The sequence below is a fragment of the Rana temporaria genome, chromosome 13, assembly GCF_905171775.1.
Source record: "Rana temporaria chromosome 13, aRanTem1.1, whole genome shotgun sequence".
In the NCBI taxonomy this organism is placed as follows: Eukaryota; Metazoa; Chordata; class Amphibia; order Anura; family Ranidae; genus Rana; species Rana temporaria.
In genome coordinates, this window is record NC_053501.1 from 113,737,490 (window position 1) to 113,755,457 (window position 17,968).

The 17,968-nt window shown below is 42.4% G+C and overlaps 1 protein-coding gene across 1 annotated transcript in view; it reads right to left on the reverse strand.

Annotated features, from left to right (window-relative positions):
- Window positions 1–474: 474 nt before the first annotated feature.
- LOC120920127 (Fc receptor-like protein 5) overlaps window positions 475–17,968 on the reverse strand; it is a 52,692-nt gene continuing 35,198 nt past the window's right edge. Inside the window, exons 7-8 of the mRNA XM_040332041.1 lie at window positions 1,525–1,800; window positions 475–812 (exon numbers count right to left, since the gene is read on the reverse strand). Of these exons, the coding sequence (XP_040187975.1) occupies window positions 475–812; window positions 1,525–1,800 (614 nt within the window). The remainder of the gene's footprint in view (window positions 813–1,524; window positions 1,801–17,968) is intronic.

Genomic DNA, 17,968 nt, shown 5'->3' on the forward strand with positions numbered 1-17,968 from the left:
CCAATCAGCTCATGTTCACCTGGTTGGTGGATTAGACATTGAATCCAATAATATTGAATCCTTTCGAATAGTTTTGATAATTATATTGAATATATTGTATATAGAAAGCTCCTGTAAAAAAAAAAATTCGAATCCAACCAGACCAATGAATATACAAAGCGAATGCTGAAGATATGAAACGAATTACGAATCAGTGGAACATAACGAATATGACGGAAAAAAATCTTCAACTACCAAATGCATCTGAAACGAATTTCTGGCATGCACATGTCTGTTCACATGTAGAATTTTGTTCATTCGAGAGAAATTTTCCTTCCTGCTCCTTCAAATTTTCTTTCTCGTCACTATGGTCAAAAACTAAGGTTGATTTGACCCCACTAACCACTAGAAAATTTAACAAGCATTCCAAAAATGAAAAATGTTTAACTAAATTCTACTGGTGTATGGCTAGCCTAACCTCCTATACTGCCTGGACTACTCAAAGAAGACTTTTGGGAATGTGGACTCACCAAGTGGAGGGTTTTGGCTGATCTGAAATGTCTCCACAGCAAAGGAGGGCTTAATGGCTGATAACTTGTTGCTGACTTGACACCTATAAGATCCTACATGGTGACTTTGGAGGGATTGAATGTATAGAACTGCCCCATTTTCTCGTAGTTGGTAGAACTCAGCGTCCTGGTCTACCACCGTCTCATTGTGCCACCAAAGAAATACGGGGGATGTTCCTTTCTCTACAGAGCAATACAATGTTAAAGATTTTCCATATACAAAATCACCTTTATCCACAGTGACACGGACATCTGAAATTGGACCTATGAAAGCGGAAAAAAAAAGAAAATATATATTAAAAAGACAAAGAATCAATGTTTTGGTTGTGGAAAGACAACTGCTATGTGTTATTTTGTAGGCAAGATTAATATTTTTAGAACTGGTGCTAAATTTGGTTGTTTTTGCATCGTACAGAGCAGGTAAGTATGGGCAGGTTTGTTAGCTTTATAAAGAAAAACATTGAAGGTTTACAACCGCTATAAAGTGATACTAAAGTATTGTTTTTTTTCTTTAAAAATATCAAACATGTCATTCTTAACTGCTCTGTATAATGGTCTTGCACAGAGCAACCCAGATCCTCCTCTTCTCGGGGCACTCTTCGGTGCTCCTGGCCCCTCCCTCCTGTTGAGTGCTCCCACAGCCAGCACCCGAGCCATGGAGTGGCTCTGTCTGTCCATTCAGACACAGAGCTGCGGTTCGGCCCCATCCCCTCTCTCTCCTGATTGGCTAAATTACTTTGAATGACAGCAGTGGGAGCCAATGGTGCCGCTTCTGTGTCTCAGCCAACCAGAGAGAGCTCCGGATGGCCGAGGCACTCGTGAGCATCGCTGGATAGAGATGGGGCTCAGGTAAGTATTAGGGGGGCTGAGGGGGGCTGCTGCACATGGAAGGTTTTTTATCTTAATGCAAAAAATGCATTAGGTTAAAAAAAACTTCTGCCTTTACAACCACCTTAAGATAACAGTTTGCACTCACTTTGTATGAGGATGTGGACATCGGTGCTGTTTTTTATAACTTTTCCATCCCGGGATTGTACAGAACACTTATAGCTTCCTGAGTTCTCTTCTCCGGCTTTACCAATCACATAACTGGTCTTCCTATGAGCACTTTGGACAATTTGAGAGTCTTTATAAAATGTATATAAGAGGTTGGTGCTTCCTTTAGGATCGGTCACACACGTCAATGTCACCTGCTTTCCCTCTTCCACAAGTAGCGATGGACCAACTCTGATTTCTGGTGATGTGAACAGCTCTAGAAGACATTTCAACAATGAAATAAGTAAAAAAATAAACTTATATGACAATATGATATTCTATAAGTGTGATTCATTTATTTGTTTTAGCAGCTAAGTGAAGGCCAGCCCTATCCAGTCTATGTTTCTAATAGACATGTGCGATTCCGTTCGTAACAAATGGATTTCCGTACAAATTTGTTAGTGTTCGTACATTCGAATCAATTCGTATTTCCGAATAGCTGAAAGTACTAAAATACGAAAATTACGGAATTACGAATAAGCAAAATAACGAACAAGCGAAAGTACAAACTTACGATTGTGCAAACTTACCCAAATTACGAAACACCGAAACCGCAAAGAACGAAAATTACATCTTTAACGAACGATTTGCATTCCGTATTTTTTTCCGTGGATTTTTGTCCGAAGGGAGTTGGCCAGGCACAGCCAGAGCATACACACGGTCGGACTTTGCACCATCGGACTTTTTTTGCCGAAAAGTTTGTCCGTTTGCAGAGTGAACTTTTTGTGAACTTTTGTCAGATGAAAACCAAAAAAAGTTTGTCCGATGGAGCGTACACACGGTCGGATTTTTTGGAAAACGCTCATTTTGAAGTTTGTTGACAAAAAGTCCGACTGTGTGTACGGGGCTTAAGAGAAAGTCTATCTTAATATGGATTGGCCGCGTGTTGAAAATTAAACTAAAATACGAGATTGCGAATGACCGCGCCACAATGTATTTCCGAAAGTACAAAATTACGAATCCATTCGAAGCAGCGGTAGTGGACACGAATAAACAAAAACAAAACAAAACAATGTTACGAATCAACGGAAAAGGCAATCTCACACAAGTAACAATTACTAAATTACGAATAGTGTACCGAAAAAAAGAAAATTATTATCTAACAAAATTAAAAATTTCGAATCAACGAAAATAAATTAGACAGAATTACGAATCATTCAGTATCAACGAAAATAAAACGAATCTTTAAAACGAATCTTACGAATCTTTACGAACCTACGGAACGAGAGGAAACTAAACAAAAAAATGTCTAGTTTCTAATTGGGAAAATGAAAAGCTGATAAGACAACCCAAACAAATAAATCCTGTACAGGGTAGACATGTGCAGAACGGACAAATGTGTTTTGCTTTGAATAGATTCTTTATGTTAATAATTCCCTCATGGAATTTGTTTAGTTTGGTTTCAGAATGATGCCGCGTACACACGGTCATTTTTTGTGATTAAAAAAAACGACGTTTTTCAAACTTAATTTTAAAAAACGACGTAGCATACACACCATCGTTTTTTCAAAAAGCTCCAGCAAAGCACGGTTACGTTCAGCACGTACGGCGGCACTCTGTTCCATTCAAGCTCGAGTGATAACTTGCTTCTGAGCATGCGCGGGTTTAAAACGTCGTTTTAGCTACACACGGTAATTTTTTATGACACAAAAAACGACGTTTTGAAAAACAACATAAAAAATTGAAGCATGCTCAAATTTTTTTTTTTTGTCGTTTTTCAGAAGACAGAAAACGACGTTTTCCCCACACACGGTCATTTTAAATGACGTTTTTAACCACTTAAGCCCCGGACCAATACGCTGTCTAAAGACCAAAGGTGTTTTTACAATTTGGCAATGCGCTGCTTTAACTGGTAATTGCGCGGTCATGCAATGTTGTACCGAAACGAAACTTGCGTCCTTTTCTTCCCACAAATAGAGCTTTATTTTGATGGTATTTGATCGCCTCTGCGATTTTTATTTTTTGCGATATAAACGCAAAAAGACCGTAAATTTTGAAAAAAAATTATTTTTCTTATAACAAAAAGTAAAAAAAATCGAATAAACTAAATTTTAGTCAAACATTTAGGCCAAAATGTATTCAGCCACATGTCTTTAGTAAAAAAAATCGCAATAAGCGTATATTTATTGGTTTTCGCAAAAGTTATAGCGTCTACAAACTAGGGTACATTTTCTGGAATTTACACAGCTTTTATTTTATGACTGCCTATCTCATTTCTTGAGGTGCTAAAATGGCAGGGCAGTACAAACCCCCCCCAAATGACCCCATTTTGGAAAGTAGACACCCCAAGGAAACTGCTGAGAGGCATGTTGAGTCCATTGAATATTTAATTTTTTTGTCCCAAGTGATTGAATAATGACGAAAAAAAAAAAAAAAAAAATGTTTACAAAAAGTTGTCACTAAATGATATATTTCTCACACATGCCATGGTTATATGTGGAATTGCACCCCAAAATACATTCTGCTGCTTCTCCTGAGTACGGGGATACCACATGTGTGGGACTTTTTGGGAGCCTAGCCGCATACGGGGCCCCAAAACCCAAGCACCGCCTTCAGCATTTCTAAGGGCACAAATTTTTGATTTCACTCCTCACTACCTATCAAGGTTTCGAAGGCCATAAAATGCCAAAATAGCAAAAAAAAAAACCAAATGACCCCATTTTGGAAAGTAGACACCCTAAGCTATTTGCTGAGAGGCATGTCGAGTCCATGGAATATTTTATATTTTGACACAAGTTGCGGGAATATGACAAACTGATTTTTTTTTGCACAAAGTTGTCACTAAATGATATATTGCTCACACATGCCATAGTTATATGTGGAATTGCACCCCAAAATACATTCTGCTGCTTCTCCCGAGTACGGGGATACCACATATGTGGGACTTTTTGTGAGCCTAGCCGCATACGGGGCCCCGAAAACAAAGCACCGCCTTCAAGATTTCTAAGGGCATACATTTTTGATTTCACTCCTCACTACCTATCACTACCTATCACAGTTTTGAAGGCCATAAAATGCCAAGATGTCACACAACCCCCCCAAATGACCCCATTTTGGAAAGAAGACACCCCAAGCTATTTGCTGAGAGGCATGTTGAGTCCATGGAATATTTAATTTTATGGCCCCAAGTGATTGAATAATGACCAAAAAAAAAAAAAAAAAATTTTTACAAAACGTTGTCACTAAATGATATATTTCTCACATATGCCATGGGCATATGTGGAATTGCACCCCAAAATACATTCTGCTGCTTCTCCTGAGTACGGGGATACCACATGTGTGGGACTTTTTGGGAGCCTAGCCGCGTACGGGACCCCGAAAACCAATCACCGCCTTCAGGATTTCTAAGGGCATACATTTTTGATTTCACTCCTCACTACCTATCACAGTTTCGAAGGCAATAAAATGCCAAAACAGCACAAAACCCCCCCAAATGACCCCATTTTGGAAAGTAGACACCCCAAGCTATTTGCTGAGAGGCATGTTGAGTCCATGGAATATTTAATTTTTTTGCCCCAAGTCACTGAATAATGACCAAAAAAAAAAAATACAAAACGTTGTCACTAAATGATATATTTCTCACACATGCCACGGTTATATGTGGAATTGCACCCCAAAATACATTCTGCTGCTTCTCCTGAGTACGGGGATACCACATGTGTGGGACTTTTTGGGAGCCTAGCCGCGTACGGGACCCCGAAAACCAATCACCGCCTTCAGGATTTCTAAGGGCATAAATTTTTGATTTCACTCCTCACTACCTATCACAGTTTCGAAGGCAATAAAATGCCAAAACAGCACAAAACCCCCCCAAATGACCCCATTTTGGAAAGTAGACACCCCAAGCTATTTGCTGAGAGGCATGTTGAGTCCATGGAATATTTAATTTTTTTGCCCCAAGTCACTGAATAATGACCAAAAAAAAAAAAATACAAAACGTTGTCACTAAATGATATATTTCTCACACATGCCACGGTTATATGTGGAATTGCACCCCAAAATACATTCTGCTGCTTCTCCTGAGTACGGGGATACCACATGTGTGGGACTTTTTGGGAGCCTAGCCGCGTACGGGGCCCCGAAAACCAAGCACTGCCTTCAAGATTTGTGTGAGTGAAATCAAAAATTTATGTCCTTAGAAATCTTGAAGGCGGTGCTTGGTTTTCGGGGTCTCATACGCGGCTAGGCTCCCAAAAAGTCCCACACATGTGGTATCCCCGTACTCAGGAGAAGTAGCAGAATGTATTTTGGGGTGCAATTCCACATATAACCATGGCATGTGTGAGAAATATATCATTTAGTGACAATGTTTTGTACATTTTTTTATTTTAATTTTTTTTGGTCATGATTCAATCACTTGGGGCAAAAAAATTAAATATTCCATGGACTCAACATGCCTCTCAGCAAATAGCTTGGGGTGTCTACTTTCCAAAATGGGGTCATTTGGGGTTTTTTTGTGCTATTTTGGCATTTTATGGCCTTCGAAACTGTGATAGGTAGTGAGGAGTGAAATCAAAAATTTGCGCCCTTAGAAATGCTGAAGGCGGTGCTTGGTTTTCGGGGTCCCGTACGCGGCTAGGCTCCCAAAAAGTCCCAAACATGTGGTATCCCCGTACTCAGGAGAAGCAGCAGAATGTATTTTAGGGTGCAACTCCACATATAACCATGGCATGTGTGAGCAATATATCATTTAGTGACACATTTTTCTTTTTTTTTTTTTTTTTTCTCATTATTCAATAACTTTGGACAAAAAAAAAAAAATCAATGGACTCAACATGCCTCTCAGCAGTTTCCTTGGGGTGTCTTCTTTCCAAAATGGGGTCATTTGGGTTTTTTTTGTGCTATTTTGGCATTTTATGGCCTTCGAAACTGTGATAGGTAGTGAGGAGTGAAATCAAAAATTTACACCCTTAGAAAGCCTGAAGGCGGTGATTGGTTTTTGGGGTCCCGTACGCGGCTAGGCTCCCAAAAAGTCTCACACATGTGGTATCCCCGTACTCAGGAGAAGCAGCAGAATGCATTTTGGGGTGTAATTCCACATATGCCCATGGCATGTTTGAGCAATATATCATTTAGTGACAACTTTGCGCAAAAAAAATATATATATATATATATATTTATATTTCCCGCAACTTGGGTCAAAATCTAAAATATTCCATGGACTTAAGATGCCTCTCAGCAAATAGCTTGGGGTGTCTACTTTCCAAAATGGGGTCATTTGGGGGGGTTTTCAATTGTCCTGGCATTTTATGCACAACAATTAGAAGCTTATGTCACACATCACCCACTCTTCTAACCACTTGAAGAAAAAGCCCTTTCTGACACTGTTTGTTTACATAAAAACATATTATTTTTTTGCAAGAAAGTAAAGTTGAACCCCCAAACATTATATATTTTTTTAAAGCAAAGGCCCTACAGATTAAAATGGTGGGTGTTGCAAAAAAAAATTCCACACAGTATTTGCGCAGCGTTTTTTCAAACGCATTTTTTGGGGAAAAAATACACTTTTTTTTATTTTAAAGCACTAAAACACACTATATTGCCCAAATTATTGATGAAATAAAAATTATGATCTTAGGCCGAGTACATGGATACCAAACACGACATACTTTAAAATTGCGCACAAACGCGCAGTGGCGACAAACTACATACATTTTTAAAAGCCTTTAAAAGCCTTTACAGGTTACCACATTAGATTTACAGAGTAGGTCTACTGCTAAAATGACTGCCCTCGATCTGCCCTTCGCGGTGATACCTCACATGCATGGTGCAATTGCTGTTTACATATGACTCCAGACCGACGCTTGCGTTCGTCTTTGCGCAAGAGCAGGGGGGGACAGGGATGCTTTTTTTTATTTTTTTATTTTTTTATATATTTATTTCGCTTTTTTTATTTTATTTGTTAACTGTTCCTTCCATTTATTTATTTTTTTACCATTTTTATTGTTATCTCAGGGAATGTAAATATCCCTTATGATAGCAATAGTTAGTGACAGGTACTCTTTTTTTTTTTTAAATGGGGTCTATTAGACCCTAGATCTTTCCTCTGCCCTCAAAGCATCTGACCACACCAAGATCGGTGTGATAAAATGCTTTCCCATATTCTCAATGGCGCCGTTTATATCTGGGGGGGGGGACATTCCCTCCCACTGAATGTAAAAGCAGTCTAGAGGCTAATTAGCCGCTAGGACTGCTTTTACATGAAAGCCGACCGCTGGCTGAAAAGAATGATACCAAGATGATGCCTAAACCCGCAGGCATCATTCTGGTATAACCATTCAAAGTCCTGCAACATACCAGTACGTTGATGGTTCTTGTTGGACATGTATTGTAATCTTTTTTTTTTTTCATGCAGTCTGTTGGCTGAACAAAAAAAAGATTGATCGGTGGGTATGCCCACCATTAGAATACCTCCCTTCATCCACCCACTTCTAATGATGGGCATACATGCACCATTTATATATGCCGAAGCATGGGGGCATCCTCCCGCAAAAAAGTTATGCCGCGTACGGTCGGACTTTTCTATGCCGCGTACACACGGTCGGACTTTTCTATGCCGTGTACACATGGTCAGACTTTTCCACAGGAAAGCCTCCGTAGGAATGTCAACCGTATGTACGCGGCATTAGGAGCAAAATCGCTCCTCCGCCCCTAATGCCCCCATGCTCCGGCATATATGCTCTTTTTTGAACTGTAGTGGTGAAATCACCTCCTACAGCATTGGAGTCGCGGCTTTATATATCGTGGGAGCAAACGCTGTTGCTGTCACGCTAAATAAATCCGCACTGCAACTGAATGGCGTACCTGCTAAGCAAATGATGGTTAACATTAAAACAAAGTAACATTCCAGTATAACAGTAAGATCATACCATACCTGCAAAGCAAATACCTATAAAAAAACATAGTAAAAAATAAAACATTTTTTAACGCAACCTGTGCCTAAAATATATATATGCCAAAGCATGGGGGCATCCTCCCGCAAAAAAGTTATGCCGCGTACGGTCGGACTTTTCTATGCCGCGTACACACGGTCGGACTTTTCTATGCCGTGTACACATGGTCAGACTTTTCCAGGGAGGTATTCTAATGGTGGGCATACCCACCGATCAATCTTTTTTTTGTTCAGCCAACAGACTGCATGAAAAAAAAAAGGAAAGCCTCCGTAGGAATGTCAACCGTATGTACGCGGCATTAGGAGCAAAATCGCTCCTCCGCCCCTGCTGCCCGCATGCTTCGGCATATATGCTCTTTTTTTTAACTGTGGTGGTGAAATCACCTCCTACAGCACTGGAGTCGCGGCTTTATATATCGTGGGAGCAAACGCTGTTGCTGTCAAGATAAATAAGTCCGCGCAACAGCTGAATGGCGTACCTGAAAACAGTAAAATAAATTACATACCTGAAAAGCAAGCATGAAAAAACATAACAACAATAAAACTTTGCAGAATAGAATACAGTAAAAAAGAGCAGAACAATAGAGAGAGAATAGAGAGGGAGAGAACAATAAAACGACAACTATTTTTGTTTTTTTTATTTTATATTTTTTTGTGTGTTTTTATTTTTTACTTTTTTTTTTTTTTTTTTTAACACTTTTTTTTGTAACTGTGAACTGTAACTTCAACTTTTCGATTCCAGGTTTGGGTCTCTCAAAATGCGATGGCATCTTGGGAGACCCTGTGTGAGTGTGCCTAGCCTGTGAAATGTTTCACCCTACACTAATAATTAACGTGTGTGTGGAAGCGTTCAAAACATTCACCAATACAAAGACCAGGATTGCCAGGACATTTGGGACAAAAATAACGGGTGTCACGCCTAAATCCGCGCTTGGTACAGACACGACATTTTCTTTGGGGGGGCTCGTTGGGTAGGGGTACTCGGGAGGACATAAGAAAAATGCCTCTCATGCAGTCGGCTTACTGCATTTGGTAGGAGATGGTGAGGTACAATACCGCCTGGATACAGGAGTTCTGTGATGATATCCCTCTGGAATTGAAGGAAGGATTCATTCCGTCCTGAAGCTCTGTATACGACATGAGCATTAGGTAGAGCCAATTGAAATAAATGTAGAGACACTTTTTTGTACCAGCGTCTCGTCTTACGGGCAATATGATACGGCGCCATTAACTGGTCGTTGAGGTCCACCCCTCCCATATTAAGGTTATATTCGTGGACACAGAGGGGTTTCTCCACAACACCAGTCGCCGTACGAATTTGGACTGTCGTGTCTGCGTGAAGGGTGGTAAGAACGAAAACATTCCTATTGTCCCGCCACTTCACAGCGAGCAAATTTTTACATCTGCAGCAGGCTCTCGCCCCCGGCCTAACACGGGCATCTACAAGCCGCTGGGGGAAGCCCCGGCGATTAGGTCGCACGGTGCCACATGCTCCAATCTGTTGATCAAATAAGTGGCTAAAAAGTGGCACGCTGCTGTAAAAATTGTCCACATACAAATGGTACCCCTTTCCGAATAAGGGTGACACCAAGTCCCAAACAATCTTGCCAGCGCTCCCCATGTAATCTGGGCATCCTTCCGGCTCTACCTGACTATCTTTTCCCTCGTAAACCCTAAAGCTCCATGTGTAGCCTGTGGCCCTGTCACAGAGCTTATAGAGCTTGACCCCGTATCTGGCACGCTTGCTGGGAAGGAACTGTTTGAAAGACAAGCGGCCAGCAAATTTAATCAGGGACTCATCAACGCATACAACCTGCTGGGGATTAAACAAGGCTGCAAAACGTTCGTTGAAATGGTTTACGAGGGGCCGAATTTTGTAGAGCCGGTCAAATTCAGGGTCTCCACGTGGACGACAAAGTGCATTGTCACTGAAATGCAGGAACCGCAGGATCGCCTCGTATCGTCTCCTGGCCATGTGAGCAGAGAAAATGTACATATGGTCAATGGGATGTGTGGACCAATACATCCGCAATGACGGAAATTTGTGTATGCCCATGTTGAGGGTAAGGCCCAGAAAGGTCTTAAATTCGGAAACCTCGAGAGGTTTCCATTCTTTGGCAAGGCGAGACTGGGGGTTAGCGGCGATGTAAGTACCAGCATATAAATTAGTCTGGTCCACAATAGATCTATAGAGATCTTCCGTGAAATACAGCGAATAAAAATCAAGTGACATAAAGTTCGCTGTATCCACCTGAATACCGGGTTGGCCAGTGAATGGGGGAAGTACAGGTGCTGTAGAAGTGGTGGGGACCCAATCAGGATAGGCAAATTCTACAGGAAGGGCACTATGGGCACGACGGGCCTGTCTCTGTCTTCTTCTTGGTGGCAGCGGGACACTACTTGTGCTTGCCACATCGCCAGCTTCAACTGCACTTATGGGACTCGCCACGTCACCAAGTGTTACTGCAGTGCTGGATAAACGACCAGGGTGTACTAGGCCGCTGGTGCTTGCCAATTCACCAGAAGGAATAGCTGCGCTAGTACTGGATCTCTGCTCCATACGAGGGTCCTGCGGTTCTTGCTGCTCAACAACATCAGAATGGGATCGGGTACGCCTGGCCTTAGCAGGGACCTCAACTTCGTCGTGCGAGCTATCTGACATGGAGCCGCTGTCGTAAATGGGTTCATATTCTGAGCCAGAATCTGTCAGATGCGTGACCTCCTCCTCTTCACTATCTGACATGCACATGAACTCCAAGGCCTGCTTATCATTGTACCTTCGGTTTGCCATTTTGGACTCTAAATTTAGTGGTACAATGGTAAGGATTCACAGGTAAAAAAAGCACCTGACTATAGAAAAGCAAATGTAGAAAACGCTTCAAAAAAAACTGTAAGCGATCGCAGGGATCAGGCCTGTCTCTGCGAACGCTGCAGTTATGTGTCTTGTGTTTTGTAAGTGACAGTGATCGATCGATACTGCACTTGGGTGGGTTGGGCTGGGCAGAGGGGGAAAACGCAGGTGCTAGCGGGTATCTGGGCTGATTCCGCTAACAATGCGTTTTTGGGTACCCTAAACTGCTGGGTACGCTAGTATAGATCTGATCAGATCAGGTATCGATCCGTTCAGATCCTATACCACTAAGGGGGGTGTATGCTTAGCGAGTGGGTGTAAGCGGTACTGGCTCTAACCTAACGCTGCCTGGGGCGACGCAGACCCTGACTGGCGCTAAAATTAAATTTATATCACCCGCCGGGTGATCAGGGGGTTAAACCTATTGGGTTATATACGGCGGGTGCTCTGATGCTATAAACAGCAAACTAACCAACCAGCGTCAACCATAACACTTATACGGTGATCACTGGTGAAAGGGTTAACTAGGGGGCAATCAGGGGGTTAAAACCTTTATTCGGTAATATATGGGGGTACCTAACGCTTTCTAAAAACCTGGTGGCGAACCTAAAATAACTAAATAACTAACTGGCTAACCACGTCACCAGTGACACTTATACAGTGATCAGTGGTGAAAGGGTTAACTCTAGGGGCAATCAGGGGTTAAAACCTTTATTTATGGGGGTACCTAACACTATATAAACCTGGCGGCGAACCTCAAAAAAAACTAACTGCCTAGCGGCAACAGTGACACTAATACAGCGATCAGAAACCGATCGCTTAGTGACACTGGCAATAGGGGTAAAAGGGTTAACTCTAGGGGCAATCAGGGGTTAAAACCTTTATTTATGGGGGTACCTAACGCTATATAAACCTGGCGGCGAACCTCAAAAAAAACTAACTGCCTAGCGGCAACAGTGACACTAATACAGCGATCAGAAACCGATCGCTTAGTGACACTGGCAATAGGGGTGAAAGGGTTAACTCTAGGGGCAATCAGGGGTTAAAACCTTTATTTATGGGGGTACCTAACGCTATATAAACCTGGCGGCGAACCTCAAAAAAAACTAACTGCCTAGCGGCAACAGTGACACTAATACAGCGATCAGAAACCGATCGCTTAGTGACACTGGCAATAGGGGTGAAAGGGTTAACTTTAGGGGCAATCAGGGGTTAAACCTTTATTGGGGGGGGGGTAGGGGGCTACCCTGGACCTAAAGGGGCCTAAACCTAACTGCCCTGACACTTTTTTCTGTCACACTGACACTAAAAGCAGTGATCAGAAAATAAATGATCACTGCAATTAGTGACACTGTGACAGGGGGTGATCTGGGGGTGCTGGGGGGGTGATCGGGGGGGGTTATGTGCCTATGTGTGCTGTGTCAGTGTGCTGTTGGTGCAACTCACAGTACTGACGTCTTCTCTCCTCTGGAACCGGACGAAAAGACCGCCAGAGGGGAGAAAACGTCACTTCCTCCCTGCCTGTGTTTACAGTTACACAGGCAGGGAGGGCTCAGCTGGAATCTCATTCGCCGAGGGAGATCGAGAGGGGACGGCTGGAAACCAATAGCCGCCCCCTCCTCCCGGACCTCCCGTACACCGTTCCCGGCCGTCGCATGTACCGGAGGGGGTCCCGATCGGACCCCCGAACCGAGGTAAGGCGGGGACGTACCTATACGCCCATGTGCCTGTACGTGCCATATTGTGGACGTATATGTACATGCGGTGGTCGGGAACTGGTTAAAAATGACAGGTTTTTTTCATCACAAAAAACGACCGTGTGTACGCGGCATTAGTTTTGTTTCGTTTTTGATAAATATTTGTTCTTGTTTTCGTTAAAATATTCGAATGAATTTCAACTTTTAAGAACGATTAGAATTTGGATTGGTTGAAAAACAATCGACCAATTCGAATTCTGTGTGAAGAAATATCTGGTTGTTAAGCAGAGGGCCGGGAAGCCCATGTCCTTAACAACCATGAGTCATCACCTGTCAGCGGGGTTTCCCCACTGACTGATGAATGTAAAGATAAACAATGACGCCGGGCTTCGTGATTGATGATGGATTACATTGAGGGCCCCTTTGTTTTTCTTTTTTTATCAAAAACAGTTTCCTGTGGTTTTTACTTTTTGACCCTTTTTTGGTGAATGTGTTGGGGGTGATGCACCCAATACCCATTCAAATAGGGGGAGCAGTATCTGGGGGGCATCCTTGTTAAAGGGGGCTTTTAGATTCCGATAAGCCCCCCACCTGCAGACCCCAACAACCACAGCCCAGGGATGTAGGGAAGAGTCCCTTGTCCTCATCAACATGGTGACAAGGTGCTTTTGGGTGGAGGACACAGAGCCCCCCTGCCCCAAAGCACCAACTCCTTCATGTTGAGAGCATGTGACCTAATATGGTTTGGGAGGGGGGGGGCACTTGCTCATCCCGTCCCTTTTTCTGACCTGCCAGTCTGTGTGCTCGGATAAGGGTCTGGTATGGATTATGGGGGGGACCCCACACTTTTTCTTTTTGAAATTTTGGAATGGGGTTCCCCTTAAAATCCAGACCAGACCCGAAGTGCCTGGTATGGACTGGGGGGGGAGGAACCGTAAGCCGATTTAAAAAAAAATTCTATTGCTGGGCATTCTTTATCTTTACATTCATCTATCAGTGGGGAAGCCTGCTGACAGATGATGACTCATGATTGTTAAGGATGCGGGCGGGCAGCCGGCTTCCTGACCCACTGCTTAACAACCAGCCATTTCTTCACACAAAATTTGGATCGGTCGATCGTTCTTCGACAGATTTGAATTCTAACCATTCTGAAAAGTTGTAATTCATTAAAAAACAAAACAAATTTTAACAGATTTCAACTAAATTTGTTACTACTTCTTTTGGAGATTCGGATACATCCGAATCACCAAAAACGTGTCCAATTTGTATTCTGACAGAAAAAAATTGCACGTGTCTAGTATGGGGAGAACCTCCTTAATTGTCCCCATAATATGTGATTGGGAAGAGTCCTCAGTCCTGGGTTAATTATGGTTTACAGATCATCTTCTTCTCACTTCTGGAGACAAACGGAGCAACAGAGGAGCAGAGGCAAGGCTGGGCCAATAAATAGGAAGACGTAGCAGCTACCTTGGGCATTATAGCAGGAGGAAAGTGCAAGAAATGCCGGACAGCAAGCTTTTCTGCTGAATAGGGATGAGCTTGAGTTTGGTTTGAGCCCAAAGGGAAGCTGTCAGTGCTAGGCCAATTAGCCTTGAGCAGGGGATTTCCTACCCCCACAGCTGCATGTGCACAAAGGGGCGGGGGGTGCTCATGACATCATTGACTTAGTATAACCGCATCACCATATTAGGCTATGTAGCCATACTAGGTCAAAGACATTGGCTTAATATGGTCATGTGGCCAAATAAGGTCAATGATTTAATGAACAAATACATCCACCATGCTTGTTAAAGCAAGACTTGCACATATCCATGTTTTATGAAATCAACGGTCCATATTTTTAAATGTGATTTACCAATAAAATGTCCGAAAACAAGCCAGATTCATGTGCTTCCAGTGAGTTCTACCATCATACCTAAGTAAGTGTCAGCCTCTTGCCAAAAATTCCGACCTCAAATTATAGGAGGTCTACAAAGCATGTAGTACATCATGGGTTAATCCTGCCACATTCAAGTCGCACCACTCAGAAAAGATCTGACATGCAGATAAATAAATGGGAAGAGAAAAAATGGCTTGGCACCAGGAAGAAAAGATCACAAGACCTTCATAGTGTAAACCACCAGAATAGTTTATTAACTAAAGGGACTGAAAAATGTGATACTACCGCGCTAAATTAAATAATCAAAATTATACCATTAAAAAAATCACCAAATAGTAAACGCAGCAAAATGTGTTGTAGGTCAAACAGAGTGAAAATGTATATATATAATATTTATGCGCTGAATACTAACTTAAATAATGCCAACCGTGCTTATAAGTGATTTAAACTCTGAGTGATACCATAATATACACAGTATAAATCAATAAGTAAAAACAAATCCACAATGATAGTCCAATTGTGTTAAGATGTACACCAGTGAATCAATTGGGAACAACACCCAATTCAGTGTAGTGATAGGAAATGTGATGTGATCACAGACAAGCTCCTGCTTCACAGGTAGAAGGTCTCCTCCACATAGACACCGCTCATGGAAAAAAAGAGAAACAACTCATAGCGCAGATGGTAGGGCACCAAGATATACAAGAGACATTGATCTCTAGCAATAGCACACGCGTTACGTCAATGGTCACTTGACTTAGTCATGACCCATGACTAAGTCAAGTGACCATTGACGTAACACGTGGGGGAGGAGTTACGAGCGGGACGGATCGTGGATCCGAATGAGGAGAGGAAACATCAGCTGAGCGGCTCTATGGAGGATCGGTGCACTGTGGATTTATGCGTTGTTTGAACGGCGGTATCGTGAGTGTGCTATTGCTAGAGATCAATGTCTCTTGTGTATCTTGGTGCCCTACCATCTGCGCTATGAGTTGTTTCTCCTTTTTTCCATGAGCGGTGTCTATGTGGAGGAGACCTTCTACCTGTGAAGCAGGAGCTTGTCTGTGATCACATCACATTTCCTATCACTACACTGAATTGGGTGTTGTTCCCAATTGATTCACTGGTGTACATCTTAACACAATTGGACTATCATTGTGGATTTGTTTTTACTTATTGATTTATACTGTGTATATTATGGTATCACTCAGAGTTTAAATCACTTATAAGCACGGTTGGCATTATTTAAGTCAGTATTCAGCGCATAAATATTATATATATACATTTTAACTAAAGGGACTGTACTCACATAATGCATAAAAATACTAGCAAACAGCACAAACCATGATGTTGTTGGCCAGTCAGCATAAACCCTTGCACTAAAGTGTTTCGTCCACAGAGACAAACTGGCTGGCGGCATTGTTTCAAGCACATTTGGAAGTATTTTCTCAGTACCGTATATACTCGAGTATAAGCCGACCCGAATATAAGACGAGGCACGTCATTTTACCACAAAAAACTGGGAAAACGTATTGACTCGAGTATAATGAATGAATGACTTGTAAAGCGCTACACATGCAAACTGAATGACCTCCAGGCGCTTTTTTGAAGCCAGTGTCTGCTTGGCTGGTGCGGTCATTTACCCTGTAGGATCTCGACACGCTTGGGACACACAGTCGTACACACATATATACATATATACTGGGCCAATTTGGACAGGATCCTATTAACCTACCAGCATGTCTTTGGAGAGTGGGAGGAAACCCACACAGACAAAGGGAGAACATGCAAACTCCAGGCAGATGGTGTTGTGGTTGGGATTTGAACCAGCAACCCTTTTGCTGCTAGGTGAAAGTGCAAACCACTACACCACTGTGTCCATCCAGGGTGTCCATCTGCATGCCTCACTGTGCCTCACTTTGCCTCACTGTGCCCATGTGCATGCCTCACTGTGCCCATGCCTCACTGTGTCCATGCCTCACTGTGCCCATGCCTAGACTGACGTTTAACCTGGGAGCCTATGGAAGGGGTGCCTGGCATTGAAAAATGTGTTGCCCCCCGGTCGTAGGTCTCTCAGACAACAAACTTTGCACACTTGTAGAGGAAGAGAGGGGCTCCATGTGTGCCAAGTTCCGGGTCCAGGGGACCTACGACTGGCCAGTACCAGGTACCCCAAATCACTAAAGATATTACCGTTTAACATGGGAGTCTATGGAAGGGGTGCCCGGTTTTAAAAAATCGGTGCTCCCAGGCTGTAGGTTCCCCGGACAACAAACATTGCACACTTGTAGAGGAAGAGTGGGGATACATGTGTGCTAAGTTTGGCCAGTACCAGGTCCCCAAAGTCTGGGAGATCAGGCGCAAAAAGGTGACTCGAGTATAAGCCGAGGGGGGCATTTCCAGCACAAAAAAATGTGCTGAAAAACTCGGCTTATACTCGAGTATATACGGTAATTATTTATGATGTATGGTTTGTGCACTTCATAATTAGTGTACAACATATGTGATTTATGTATTTTGTTACACATTTGTTTTTGGGGGCTTTTTAGTTTAGTTTTGGTTTACTGTGTAGGGTATTAATTTGTTTCACTGCACCAAGCGCAGTTTTATAACAATATTTGCAATGATCTAAAGAGCATTCCTGCCCCTTTATACACATGTAGTTGCAAGAGAAGGGAATTCCCTCCTCATGACAACTTACTTCTGGGTTGGGCGTTGGGCAGAACATAGGTTAAGACTAGGGTTGTCCCAATACCACTTTTTTAAGACCAAGTACAAGTACCGATACTTTTTTTTAAGTACTCGCCGATACCAATTACCGATACTTTTGTTTATGTCATGTGACAGTGGCACATGTGTCAGTATTTTTAACTATTTTGTTTAGGGGGATGGGGGGGGAGTGGATGGCGTCAGTGTTTTTTTATTAAATTTTTTTTATTATTTTTTACAATTCTTTTTTTATCATTTATTGCAATTTTTATTATTTTTTAGCCCTGTTGGGGGGCTTTGAGGAGATATCAGGGGTCATAACAGACCCCTGACATCTCACCTTTGAGACAGAGAAAG